The following is a 14,099-nucleotide window of genomic DNA, read 5'->3' as shown; positions in this document are numbered from 1 at the left end:
ATGGAGGTGATGTTGTTATGTTACCAATTGGCAGCTGGCAGATGAGTTTTCTGATGCCTGTGCAGCTCCAGCAACTGGTCCTCCCATCCCAGGGGCAGCAAGCTCAGCAAAATGCCAACTGGAAATCACTTCTCCTCTTTCTTTTCCTCTGGTTTGGAGGAGATCTCTGCCTCCAAGAAACCCCAAGTGCTCATCGGCTCTGCTGGGCATGGCGTGTGTCTGAAGGATGGAGATGGCACAGCAGTGCGTTCTGTGCTCCTCCTGACTGCTCTGTTGGGATCCCGCTCGGCAGCGCGCTCTCTTTGCAGAATGAAGACGTTCTCTGCCAACCTGAGGTTTAGTTTGCTCACTGCAGCAGGGAATGCAGACTGAGAACGGCGGCAGCTGTGTTAAAAAGCGGGGATGTGCCGGGTACCGTCAGCTCCTCTGCTCGAATCCTGCTATTCTGCTCATCCTGCCTGGGAGCAGAGGTGGTGACCTGGAGTGCGTGCTGCCTTCTGCTGAGAGTGGGATGTGAGCAGCTCTCCTGTGAGCTGTGGTTCACCAGGGGGTGCTCCAGCACAGCCATCTGCGTGCTCCTGGTACTGAACGAGCGCAGCGTTGTCTTGGGAAGAAACTCAGGCTCTGATCCCTGCGGCTGTGGCAGTGGGTTGCCTGCATGGCATGGTGCGGTGTCACCCAGAGCCCAGGGTCAGCAAGCACACTTAAGCAGAGTGCAGTGACCTGGGGGCTTCAGCTTTGCTCATTTCTCCCCATCCTGGCCTTACTGGAGTGCCACGCTCAGTGCCTGGCAGTGGGCTCGTGTGGGCAGCGCTCCGCTTTGTTCCTCTGTTGGAAGGAGGCTTCTCTCCCTGCAGAGCTGCAGTGTGACTTTGTTCGTCCTGCAGCCCCTGGGCTCCTGTCACAGCACTGCTGGAATGCTGCCGGCTCCTGCTGGGGGACTGCAGACGTGTCCAGTCAAGTTACATCTTCTGCCCAATTATAATCGATCTGGTCCTCCTCCAGGTGCACCCAGAGCAGAATCCTTTTAATGTCTAAAAGTGTCAGGCCACTCGATTACTGCAGGCTGCTGAAAACTTATTTCTGTCAACAGTAATTCAGTCCATTAATGGTAGTTTCTATCCCATTCTCCTCCCCGGGAGCCCTGGAACTGAACAACCACTCCCAAAAAAGCCGATGTGAATGCATAGCCAGGGGAGATGTGGTGCTCAGAAGCAGGAGGGCAGCATTACCTTTGCTTTGTGCATTGTTTTGTGCCAGGAAGGGCTCTTCAGGAGCTTCATTGCTCAGCAGCATGGGAGCAGGAGCCTGGGGACCTTTGCTTTGGGGAATATTTTGATTGGAAAGGAACAGAGAAGCAATATGCGCTTTATTTTTTGCATAGAAGTTTAACTCATTGCTCTCTGGGGAAAGCGGCTCAGCCTGACTGCCCTCTCTGTCATGAGAGGTTCTGCTCATTTTTTCTTCACTGTTAGCAGCAGAAGGGGTGAATTCTGGATGCTCCACAGGCTCCAGGGGCCGGGCAGAGCGCTGCTGTTTGGCACTTCTCTACAGATTTAATACTTCAAGGAGATCTTCCTTCGTATTTTTTCCCCACGCTCAGTTCAAGGCCCCGTTCTTGTGATTGGTATTGGGTTTCTACATATTCCTAAAGCTCTGTTTCTGTTGTGACTAACAGTACCTTCCTCCTCTCCGTGCACACGTTGGGTGAAGCTGTTTGCTCAGCTTTACTGCTTTGTCCATCAGCACAGATCTGCACATCAAAGCAGCACGTGAAGCAGCACATTTACACACAGACAGCACATCAGTGCTGCCAAAGGATCCAAATCAGAGTCATTCTTATTGGCAAGAAGATCAGAATCTTCTTCTATCCCTTTCCAATTATTGTATTAGCTGGGAGTGTAATCAATGCCATCCTAATGATGGTGTAAATTAATGCTGCTGCTCATTCTCTGGATTTCACTATCAAACAAACCTCCACTCTCCCAGAGACGTGACCAGGTAAAAAATAGAAATAGGAAAAATAAATTGTACATATAGTTAGCAGTTTTCAGGCTCCAAGCACAAGTAGCCCAGGATTAGGTGTGCATTGATTGTACTCTCTCCTTCACAGAATTGCAGCATGATTCAAAACTTTCTGCTTCCTTCAGCGCTAGAGGTAATGCTTTATTTGGTGCCTCTGCTTCACTGCTGAGATGGAGATCTGGGAGAGGTAAACCTTGTGTCTAAGTAACAATCTATGTTTGCATGAGCACAAAAATGCTGGAGAGGACTCTTGCTTATGGACAGCAGCTGTTCACACCACTGGGTGGTGGTGGCTGTGTTCCATCCTCTGGCACTGGATGGTAAAAGGGGCACATGACATAAATTCACCCTTATGAGGTGCAGGTAAAGTCCGTGTTGGTGTCCTGAAGGAACTGTGGAGGGTCTGGGTCTGCTGTCACCATCACCCGAGCTTGGAATCCTGATCTGTAAGTGAAGGTGAATGGTTGACCCAAGGTAACATTGGATTCAAAAGAAGAACGTTCTTGGCATTACCTCTGATCAAAATTAACATGGGCTTTTTGTTTTGTTTTTTTTTCCAAATAATTGAATTGTGTTATTGATCTTCGTGTTACAAGCTCTCCATTGGACGTTAACCTTTTTATCAGAGCACTCTGTGTTTGCTTTGTTGTTGTCCTTATGCTGCATCACAGCCGTGGGCTGCGTGTCTGCTCAGTGCATGCCATAGAATTGCTCAGGTTGGAAAAGGCCTTGAAGATCATCAAGCCCAACTGCGACCTGACCGTATTACCCTAACTCTAATAACCCTCCTCTAAATCATGTCCCTGACCACCACATCCAAACAGGTTTTAAAGATGGGCCCTGACACTGACTGCCATGTTCCTCTGCCTGCTCACTGATAACAGCATGGATGTGCTGCAGCACCTTCTGCAGAAGGAAAAAGGCTGAGGGGATGGGGCTGATTCCGACACAGCTCTGGGGCATCATTTGGGTGTTGAGTTTCCTAGAAACGCACTGATGGGGAATTTTAGGGCATTTGTCATGTAAATGTTATGCTAAGCTGTACCAGAGTTGAGCTCCTAGTCAGTTACTGGTTCAGTTTCCAACCTGGCAGAGTTTGGGATCTCTGCTCGCTGCAGCTGGACGGCTGGTGCTGGCGTTTGCTGCTTGCAGGTGTCTCAATCTGCAGCGCTGACCGGGAGGTGGTGGTGTCTAATTAAAAAATGTCTCTTTGTGACCATTTGCAGGATATTGCTGTCTTAATAAAAGCTTTCCAACACGTTGCCACAGCAACAGAACTCTTTGGAAGGGTGGGTGCTTAGTAGGTGAAGTGCTCTTGCCAGGCAGGGGCTGCTGAGCTGGGTGCATATTCATGCATTACCCACGAGACAATTAACAAACACCTGCCTATCTCAGGCAGTGATTGATGAAGTTTCCAGTCTTCTATCCCATGGTTTCTTCTATTGTTTAGCATCCTTTTAGCATTGTGACAGCCCAACCAACAGCCTGTTCCTTCGTCCCATGGTCTTCCTCACTCATGAATTCTCTTCACTGATGCATGCTCAGTAGGAGAGTGCCCATTATAAGTAATTTATAGGTACCAAAATCATAACCTTTGTTCACTCAGCACTCTGCCATTATTTCTGAGCATCTGCTCGTCTTTGGATAGAAATAAGTTTGGCAACCTGTCTTTTAATGATATGTACCAGGGTGTTGGATAGAAGGGAGCACCTCAACATCTGTGTGTTGCATCCCAACCTCCTTCAGGACTGAGACAACTCAGCCTCGTGCTTCTTTTGCTGTTTGATGAGCCTACTTATTGTTGTTTCATCATTGTGTCTCTTTTGCTGAAAGAAACTACTCCTATTCAAACAGAACAGCCTTACAACACGCTTTCTAGTCTGTAAAGGCTACATCCATAACTAAAAGCCCTTGAAGTTCTGCAAGCAAGAACTAATCACATAATACAACAGTTCAACAGCTGTATTTCTAAAAATATGCTACTAAAATACATGGTGTGTTTATTTTTTCAGATCACCAGGCTGGAATTTCAGGCCTGAGCTTCTGGGAGCCTCAGATGAGTCTAAGGGGCTGATGCTCCTGGGTGCTCAGGTGCCTGTGTATCTCCTGGGACTTGCATGATGTGAGAACTCGCATTACTTCAGCAGTAATTACCAGACAAAATAAACACAGTGGCATTAATCTCGACGTGCTGTTGTGATGTGGGGCTGAGAGACCTGTGCAGCTGCAGCTGATTTATCTGCGTGCTGCTCCGCGCCGCAAGGAATCATTCTGCTGAGCAGAGCTGTAAGTGACTGTTATAGGATTGCTTCTTTTTTCATGTGTGCCAAATATGTTCTCGAATTCAAAAGTGTGATTCTACTGAGTGGCATGGCGTGCAACAGAAATAATAAATGCTACAGGTTTCTGGTGTTTTTTAAAATCTGATTACAAAATACAACAATGCTCTCAATCTCTACGGCCACCTCCAGCTGGCTGTGATGGCACTGATGCTAACAAACAAACCTGACTTCTTGTTCCACGCTGCCTTTAATAGCTGTAGTTGTTTGTGCAGTGTTTCTTTGCTATCCTCAGTCAGATTTCAGCATTCACTTTCTTTGTAAGATTGCTCTGGGAGCAGGGCTTGAAACTCTGCGCCTAGAAAATCAAGAGAAAGAGCCTTAGAAGGGTTAAAAGGAATTATCTGGGCTGCAGCTTTAAAAGCATAGTATGGAGGGCACGAAACTGAATTTAGTAGGAGGTTCTTTGTCTGGAACACTCTTTGGCAGTAAACAGATCTCTGATCTCAGAGGCAATCTGAGCGCCAGGAGCACGCAGGCAGCACAGGGCTCTGCAGCCCGACCCGCAGCTCCGGGCGCTGGGGTACGTGGGACCCCCACAGCGCAGCCATGCCAAAGGGTGGGACTGCTGCTGTTGGAAGGAGGCACAGCCTGTGCTCCTAGTTGGACTTCCTGAGACAGAAGGAGGGCAGCGGAGGATGCGGTCTGGGAGATGAGTGGCACCGAGGATGACAGCCGCTGTCAGAAGGCAGTTCGCATCATCACCGAGCTGTGCCGGAAGAAAAGCCTTCCTGCCCTGCATCTGGACACGTGCAGGGAATTCCTTCTGCCTTCAGACCAGAGCCTGAGCATCTCCGAGCCAGGTACAGTACTCTGGTCTTGTGAGCTCGGGACTGCAAGCATCCAAAGCAGGGAAACGCCTGCACAGGGGGGGACTTTTGGGATTTCAGTGTTGGAATTAGGGGAGAACTGTCTTAGCACAGATCTGTCTTTATTTACTTTGTGCCTTCCACAGCTGGTGCAGGTGCTGATTAATCTGTTGGTGTGAGTCAGTGTAACCCAACTGGGAGAGCTGCAAGGTTTTGGACAGGTTGTTGGTGATGTTAATTTAAGTTTCCGTGAAAGTTTCTCATTTGGTTAAAAACCTCAACTCCCATCCTATATGAAGAGAGAAACAATAAAATGCCTATGTAAGAGACAGAGATGCTTATCGTTATCTCAGCTCAAGAAAAGGAAGGGTTTGTATGAGTTTCTGTTCACCAGGCAGGGTGATGCGTGAGCCAGGAGCAGTTGGTGTATGGCTCTAAAGACAAAGGAGCACTTCTGCAAGGGAACGTGGCGAATTCCCTGTATGCTTCAGCTCACAGCTTCCAGAGAGCAGCCCTTGCCTGCAACTTCCAAAGACATTTGCAGAGAGAACAAACATCACAGGTTCACATGGAGGTGCAAAACCCAAGTGTGGGGGAACTGCTGAATCACGGCCTGAACCTCTGATGGATCATCTGAGGTGAGCAATGAGTCAGCCCTGGGAGCACAGGTGAAGGCAATTCACCTGTGCTGCAGGAAGGGATGGAGCCTGGCTGCACCACTCCTGGACCCATTTAAGAGCTGACTGCCAGTGGGGAAGGATCTCTTCTGGAGATTCCTCCTCTGGAGTTTTGCAGTGAGCCCAGGATGTGGGTAAGCATTCTATCTATTCTCTTTTTATTATTATAATCTGCTTTGCCAAACTCTCTTGTTTATTTCATAATTATAACATCTTTATATTCATTGATTACATACCAAGCAAATGAAATAATGCTTGTTAACACTATGGATAGCATGACCCTGAGCTGCTTGTGTGCTGAACTACTGGTGTGGAGTGCTTTCTTTTTAAAGCAGCTGACACTTATTTTCAGGTTTCAGTGCATGATAGTTTATCAGCCCAGCCTGACTCCAAGTGCTCAGAAACCTGGGAGATCTGTGCAGAGCTGAGCAGTGCAGTCATCCCTCAGCCCCTGCCCGGGGCTCACTGTGCCATCTCCCAGCTCTTCCTGCTGCTGGGATGAGGCTGCAGCAGCACACCTCAGCTTGCCCTGGGACTCTCCCTTTTTGCTGGCCAATGTGCCTGACCTAAAATCTTCATTTCATGTATGACTTGTCATCTTCTGATGGGCTCTTACCTCTGCTGGCACCATCTTTAGGTGTGGCATCCACTGATGCTCTTTTCTCTAGAACAAGTAACTTTTGACACTTTTTCCTATATTTTTTTAACCTTGATAACAAAGTTAGTTTTCCTGAGTGTGCAGCAAAAATACCACTTCTGTTCTTGTTACACCCATGGAGATGGCAGATAGGGCCCTGCAGGTGTTTATGCAGCCCATGAAGGACCTCATTGGCATGTCTTCAGGTCACACCAACATCCTCCTTTAACAGCTGCAGGTGCTTCAGCCTCTGTCCCAGTTCAGGCCGTGCTGGGCTGACTGCTCTGGGTACTCTGCTGTCTCTGCTCAAAGTGCCCAGGCCCATTTTAAGCTCAGGCAGAAATGAGGATGCTGTTTGTGCCCTACAGGTACCATACACTGCAAAGCTGGAACACTGCACCAGCAGGGGAAGCACATTTCTTTGCAGGAAGTGCTAACTGATGCATTGAGTGTGTTGGTGAGATAACCTTTCCCATTACAGTCTGTATGTGTATCTCATTACCTGCATTTGTGCTTTGTCCATTTTCCACCTGTTGGAGAAATGCTAAGTCATGGTCTGAAACAGTGACTGAGCACCTGATGTGAAGGCAGGGCCAACCCAGGAGCTCAGATGTATGCAATGCAATGCACCTGAGTGACCAGATCCTGGCTGCACCCCTTCCTAGACCTCACTTAAGGGTTGGCAGTGGAGGCAAAGGTACCTTGCTGGAGGTCCTTGCCTCCTTGAGGCCTTCCCATGGTAAGCAGCTTCTTTCCTTTGTTTCTGTGCTCACGGCTGTTGCATTCGAGCACAAATTCTCACTAGCTGCAGCCTGGGACCTTGCTTGTTCTGGTGCTGTGCTTTCCATCATGTTACACCACCAAAGGTTTGTGTGAAGTGAATTTGCTTCTGGTCACCAGGAATCCTAAATTCAGATCTGTTGGGCTCCTAAACATAATAATGTGCAGGTAAAAACCAAAGCTGTACAGAGGTGAGCAGTGATGAGACTTTGAGACACGGTGCCATCTCAGCACCAGCAGGAAGGTCAGGGGAGGAGCAGTGCAGCCCTGGATGCTGTGTTGGGCAGCACAGCTGTGCTAATCTGGATGCAATGTTTGCTGGGGTGAATTTGTCCCACTGTCACATGAATTCAAGGACTTCTCTGCAAGTTTTTTACCTCCTGGATAGATCTACTGGCCGAGGGATGAATAAGGTTGAGTTGACAGGGCTCCCTGTGCAGCTCACATTGCTGATGAATGGGAGCATTGCTAAGAAATTAGCTAGGTACTACTAACCTCCTTGAGCTGCATCTGGCCATGGAAAAGAACTGTGGATGTAAAAACACTGGAGTGGTTTATGTGAAAATACACAGGACTGTGCAGCTCTGGTTTTGTGCACCGATTCTCTTGTTTGAAAGCACTTTGAATTGGATGTGATGAGAGCTTCTGTGTATCAAGGAGATGCTACCCTACTCTCTGTGCTTTGGGTTATGTAATAGCCTGTTCCCCTATTTAGTCAATAAGAGAAATGTAGCTGCAGCATTTCTCCGGTATGCTGTACAGCGTTGTGTACCAATGAAGGAGCAGAGCGGGCTGCTGCTCGGTAATAACTCCACGTGCCTGAAAAATAAGGCTCTCGGGTGAGGAAGGTGTTGCAGTGATGTGTCAGCAGCAGTGCCACGAATAGCCCTGCTCTCCTGGCTGTGGGCCCTGAGGTTGGGCAAAGGCAGTGTCCTTTGCTGTGCCCATCTCACCCCCCTGCAGCTCAGTGCACCTGACAGCTCTTCCCATCCTCAGCTGCCGTGCAGTGATGCTGTGTGCAGATAGCAGACAGCCATGAGCTACAGGCGGAGGAGATCTGTGATATAGAGCCAACATTTACCACTGCAGTGATGTACCTTAAGCAAACGGGTGTATCGCTGCTGTGCCCTGGAGCTGCAGCAGTTGCTCTGAGTTTACTGAGCTCTCCGGCAACGTTTTGGAGGCAACGTGCAGATGTGTTGCAGCCTTTACCCTGTAGGCTGTGTGAGCAGCAGACCCTGCTGACTTCAGCACAGTGTGAGCATCCTCCCCAGCCCCTTCCCTGGGCACTGATTGTCCTCAGCACAATGCCCTGCTGCCGTGCAGATGTGGGGTGCCAGACCCAAAGTGAGAGGAAGGAAAAGAACAGCTGGGGAAATGGGAAAACAGGAGACTTGAAGAAGTGTCTGCTTCCCAGTGTGGTTTTTCAGCTCTAACCCTTCCATAACTCGGTGCACAGTTGTGCTTTGCCCTTTGTGTGAACTGCTCTTTTTGCATTCCGTGGCACAGGCAGTTCTTGTGCAGCACCAAGCACGCTCCTGGCACTCTGCAAATACTATTAAATGCAAAACCCACATGTCTGTAAGCATTCCTGCTGCGGGAGGAAAGAGGCTGAATTTCTGTGCAGTATGAGGTGGTTTGTTGCAGAAATGCTGATGGGGAACAAATATTTTTATATGGAGAAATTGCATCTGAAGTACGTTTCTGGGGGGGGAAAAAAAATCCCTTGATAGGGCAGCTTGACTAATGGAAAATTGATGGCATGCCCATTCACTGATGTGGGATGCCTCGAGCCACTAGCTGTGAAATAAGGGCAATTCCAGCTTTTACTTATTGGCTGTTATAACATACTTCTCTGAATCACTGTTCAAGTATATTTTAAGTAAACATGGTGGTATAACAGTGAACGTGTTTGAAGCCATCCAGGCAAAACTAACACTAATCATCCAGGCTTACATCTCTGGAGGCCAAGCATGTGAGGAGCAGCGCCTGTGGGCAAAGATCTGTCTTAGCACGGAGCAATGCACTTACAAAATGGATTTTTGCCTTCCTCTGTGTCTGTTCCACCAGCAGGTAGAGAGCCAGCAAGGGCTGCATGCAGCAGATTTGCTCTTTAGCTCAAGCAGAACAGGTTTGTGCTCTGATCCTGAAGGTGTCGTGTTCAAACCTTGCAGCAAGAGGAAGGCTTTAAAAAAACTCTATTAGAATAAGGTCAAAACCAGCAGCATAAATCAAGGGGAAATTGATTGTATAGTTTGTCTATGAATATGTTTACGTGTTTGGAGTGTAGCTCTGTGACTTCACAGCTGGCTCTGTGCTCATTGTAATGGTCCTGGTAAACAAACAGCACTACAGAGCTGTGCAGTGCGTGCCTGGGAGCTTTCTAAGTAACTCTGCATAGCGGCGAGGCTTGAATCTGCTTAATTGCTGCTAGTTGGTTCGTTCCTGAAGCAGTCGGGGAGTCTGAGTGTGTTTGTAGTTTTCTTGCGGACCTCAGAGCTGTTCCTGCGCTGCTGCAGTCGCCTCATGCATAGTCAGGGATGGGGATGTGAAACTCCATAGAAACAGGCAGCCAGATTGCTGCTGGTGTTAATTGGGAGGGTGAGCAGGCTGAGGGCAGCGGCGGTGCATTGAGCTGGAGACCAGCTGCCTCCTTGGTAAGTCCACATTTCTGAAGTTACTTTCTTATATTTTTTTTTTTCTTTTCCATAATATATAGCCTCTTTTCCTTAACAGACTTTTGCTTTAAAGGTTTCTGTCTTTCCCTTTGAAATGCTTTCTTTTGCTATCAGCATTCTCCTTATGCTTCAGGGAAACCAAGCATGTGCTTTCAGCTGGTTCAAATCAGGGCATATCCTTACCCTGTCTGTCTCTGCTGCTTTGCAGCAGGATCCTGAGAAGCTGATGGTTTCGTTTGCAGGTGTTTGTTGCTGGACAGCTGTGCTGGGATCATACCAGCACTGTGGGTACGGCCTGCTGCACAAACCATATTCACATAGTCTTGTGTGCACGCTTATTTTTTTGGATACCCTACCCTACCTCAACTCTGATACAAATCTCATTTAGCTGTAGTTTCAGCTATCCTTGTTTTCTTTCCCTTTTTCCTCCTCTCATTGTTCACATTTTTTGGTACGCTCATTTTCCTTAGAACGGGCGAGCGTTCATTTTATATTGGTTAAGCAGCTTTATCTGGCTTTGCTATTTATTTCTTCTTCAGGTGCAATAATGCACCCTTTTCCTCCTGTCTGTATATCACAGAATGCCTGTCTGTTGCAGCCCTTATAGCTTCACTCCAGTGGACTCGCACACAGCAGTCGTTTATGATAGCAGTGGTTTGGGAGAGATGTGATGTGTTTCTGCCATGCGTTGTCATTAATTATACTTGCACAGTGCAAAATGGCATCCTGGAGAGACAGTGAGGGGGTCTCTGGAGTGGCTGTATGCTGAATTCTCTATGGAGGAAAGGAACTTACCTAAAGGGTGAGACTGCAGCCACTAATTAAGGCCACCCTCATGTTTAGTTCAGTTTGTAATGTAGCAGGTTCCTGTTTGACAACACAGAAAAATGTGCAGCAAAGACTGAAGGAGGGATGCTGGAAGCTCTGCACATACAAACCCTTTCAGAAATATCACTAGGAGGACATCCGTTGCCAGAATATTTGCTTTCATTTGATAGCAATTGCCAGACATCCTAGCACACCGCTGTCTCTGGTGATGCATCACTCGTTTCCTGTGCATCTTTGCAACTGCTGCAAAGAAATGCATGCACTCCTGTGACAGCTCAGTGCTCAGGAGCACACGTGTGTTCAGTGCTACAGAGTCATTCACAGATGTTGCTACAGCACACGGTGATGAACTGTCGTGGGATTAGCACACAGCTATGGACTGTAATTGCATGCAGCATGGCTTATAAGTAGTTCATTAGATTGTCATCAGTTAGGCATAAAGCAATGACAACTGTTACTATCTCATTTATAATGCTCCAGAGAACAGCTGATTAAGACACCAAGCAACTGAAGTCGCTGGGAGATGGGAGATGTTTCCTTTAGTCTGGAGGAATTTTTCCTTGTATCTCTTTGGGTCACTTTTATTACAGAAGTGCAACGTTTCTGGCAGCTCAAATTCCCCTTCTTGTTGCACGTACCAAGAAAAGTTTCAGCAAAAAGCTTTCTTTTGGTGCACTCCGAAGGGAAAATCCAGATCTCATGCAGGTGATGCATTGGGTCCTCAGACCTTTCTGACAGCCTCATCCAGTTCTCCATGTTCTGTAGCTGGGAGAACTGCATCTCCTGAAGGATTGCAGTAGGTGCTGAACAAAACTCCAGCATTGCTTAACAAAAGAAAGCTTTGTCTGGGCTGGAACTGGTTCGTGCTTGGACCATGGATCACAGATGCTTGGGACACAGGCTCCCCCCCAAGGTCTCCTTTTGAAGCAGGTTGTCTTTGCACTGAATGTGCGAGAATGAAATATTTTGAATTTTGTAATCTTATATAATTACTCTCAAAATAGCTTCTGATTCATCCTTGCCTTTGAAGCTGATAGTTTGCATTCCAATAAGCTCTGGTGTGGCAGGAACCCTGTGGTAGCAGCGAATTAATTTTTAAGAAGTTTTCTCTATCTCACTGAAACTTCAGCACAGGCAGTGAGAGCCTTCCGTCTCTGTCCTTCCCTTCTCTTTAGGCAGCAGTGATGTGCAGGTAAGGTGGGCAGACTCTGGCTGAGCTCCTGCACAGCCTCTGGGTGCAGGAAGAAGCTGCTGGAAGCTGATAGATGTACCCACTGTCCCAGAATGGAGGAAGAGCATGAATAGAATGAGCCTCTATTTGCTGCTTGCAGGAGGAAGGTGGAATCTGCAGAGCTTTAAAGGGGATGTTGTGAGGAGTTGGTGTTCCAGAGCCATTGGTATTTCATAGGATTGTGCTGCAGTAGGCAGTCAAGAAAGATAATCAGTTAACTTTTTATTATCAGGAAACTAGAATATGCTGATTTGTTTCTTTCCAGACTGGTCACAGTAGTGAATATTTGTGTCCCTTCATGTTCCCCTCTCACTTGCTGTAAGGATGCTGCATGCCTTCAGGCTGGGCAGTGCTGCCTGCCTCTCTAAAGAAACCTGACAAGCAGCCAAGCTCCTCATAGTCAAAGCAGAGTGCCAGAAGGTGCAGATAGAGCAGTAGGTGACAGCTTACATGTGCTCCTATTGCTCAGGCTGCTCCTCGGATAGAAACAGGTTGGAGGGTTTGCAAAGCAAGCTGGTAACCCGTGCAGGCATGGGGTGCCTCTGGTGGCCTGGTGCTCATGGGATGCTGCTGCCTGGTGGGTTCTATGTGGGGCTGATAGAAAATGTCTGAAGGATGATAAAAGCTCTGCTCATCCATAACTGTTCTCTGAGCTGATCCCTGAAAATCTGCTGAAAATTCAGTGGGATCTTTTCCCATCCCCAACTACTGCACTGTTGCTGTCTGTGATGTTTAAGCAGGAGCTCCTGCTGCAGTGCTTCACAACGCATCTCTGCTGCTGGCTACCTGTGAAAAGAGAATTGGCAGCAGTTAGACTTTGAAGTGACAGCTGTTAATGCCTTTTCTGGTCCAAGAATATTTCAGGACATTATCCCAGAGCTCATAGCTGCCTAGGGAATATAGCCAATAAATCAAGAGGTGTTGCTGAGTTTCAGATTGACACCCAAATGGCAGTGAGTGGACCTGCAGATGTGACAATGAACACATCAAGCAGAGCAATGGCATGCTGGGCATGCTCCCAACCAGCAGAGGCAGCTGGTGACAGGCTTGCAATGATTACCTCTTGCTGATGCTTTCTGCAGACCTCAGTGCATGCTCAGCTGTGGGCTCTGTCAAAGAGCTGTTTGCTGCTGGTGGGTGCCAGGGATGGTGTGTGTGCTCTCTATTTGTTCTGTCAAGATTCCCACATCTGTGGCATGCTTGAGGAGGGAAGAAGGAGCTGGCTGAGAGCAGCACTGCACTGCGGATCACCTCTCATCAAACTCAGCATTTTACAATTCATAAGGCAGCCCGTTTCCATCTCAAAATTCCTGTTGCAAAGTGCTCTGCTTGCTGCTTTGCTCCTTGGTGCCTTCTGTGTTTTGTTCTGAGCACTAGTCCCAAAGGGGCTGTTCCTTTGCTCTGTTGCAGTTCCTATTTTGTCTCTAGCTGTGCTGCTGCTGGATGCTGTGTAGCTGTGCTGCCCCAGCATTTCGTTTCTGTTCCATCCATTCCCTGCTCCTTTGGAGCTCTGTAAAGCTTCAAAACTGAACAGCATTGCTGAATAAACATGTCCATAGCCAGGATTGAATGGAAACTTCTTCCTCTTCCCTTGCTGTCATCATGTGCTTCCCCTCCAGCTCCCCAGGCCAGGTAGCTGAGGCTCACCACAGTTTCTCATGTCCAATTCCAAGCCTCAGCCCATCAGATTTACATTGCTTATGTTTCTCAATGACACATAAATTAGATTAGCAATTGGTGAGTGCCTCGTGTGCTCTGTTGTAGCCCCAGAGCTCCTGCCTTCTCTTCCAGCAATAACTCTCACACTAATCCAACATTTGGATGTGTGATTTCTACAAAGCATAGACATAGAAAGATATATTCTCATTCTCACAAGCCCTTGGCAATAGAAAATTGTGGCAAAAATGGGCAGAGAAGCCTGGAAATACCTGCTGACGTGGTGCGAGCAATGGCCAAAACATGATTCTGGAAAACCAGCTGTGCAGATAGCAGAAATAAAGTGAAGGTACAACACCATCACCCTCATCTTCCCTGTGCTCCCATGACTGCTTTTCTAGGCAGCATCTGCTGAGGCAAGAAGGGAGATCCTGAGTGA

The 14,099-nt window shown here is 47.8% G+C and overlaps 1 protein-coding gene across 1 annotated transcript in view; it reads left to right on the top strand.

Moving 5' to 3' along the window:
- Positions 1-4,805: 4,805 nt before the first annotated feature.
- SYT6 (synaptotagmin 6) overlaps positions 4,806-14,099 on the top strand; it is a 30,359-nt gene continuing 21,065 nt past the window's right edge. Inside the window, exon 1 of the mRNA XM_010724124.3 lies at positions 4,806-5,167. Coding sequence (XP_010722426.1) covers positions 5,017-5,167 — 151 coding nt within the window. The 5' untranslated portion in view covers positions 4,806-5,016. The remainder of the gene's footprint in view (positions 5,168-14,099) is intronic.

Source organism: Meleagris gallopavo, chromosome 28 (genome assembly GCF_000146605.3).
Source record: "Meleagris gallopavo isolate NT-WF06-2002-E0010 breed Aviagen turkey brand Nicholas breeding stock chromosome 28, Turkey_5.1, whole genome shotgun sequence".
In the NCBI taxonomy this organism is placed as follows: Eukaryota; Metazoa; Chordata; class Aves; order Galliformes; family Phasianidae; genus Meleagris; species Meleagris gallopavo.
The sequence above is the reverse complement of the archived record's forward strand: the minus strand, read 5'-3'. Positions and strand labels throughout refer to the sequence as shown.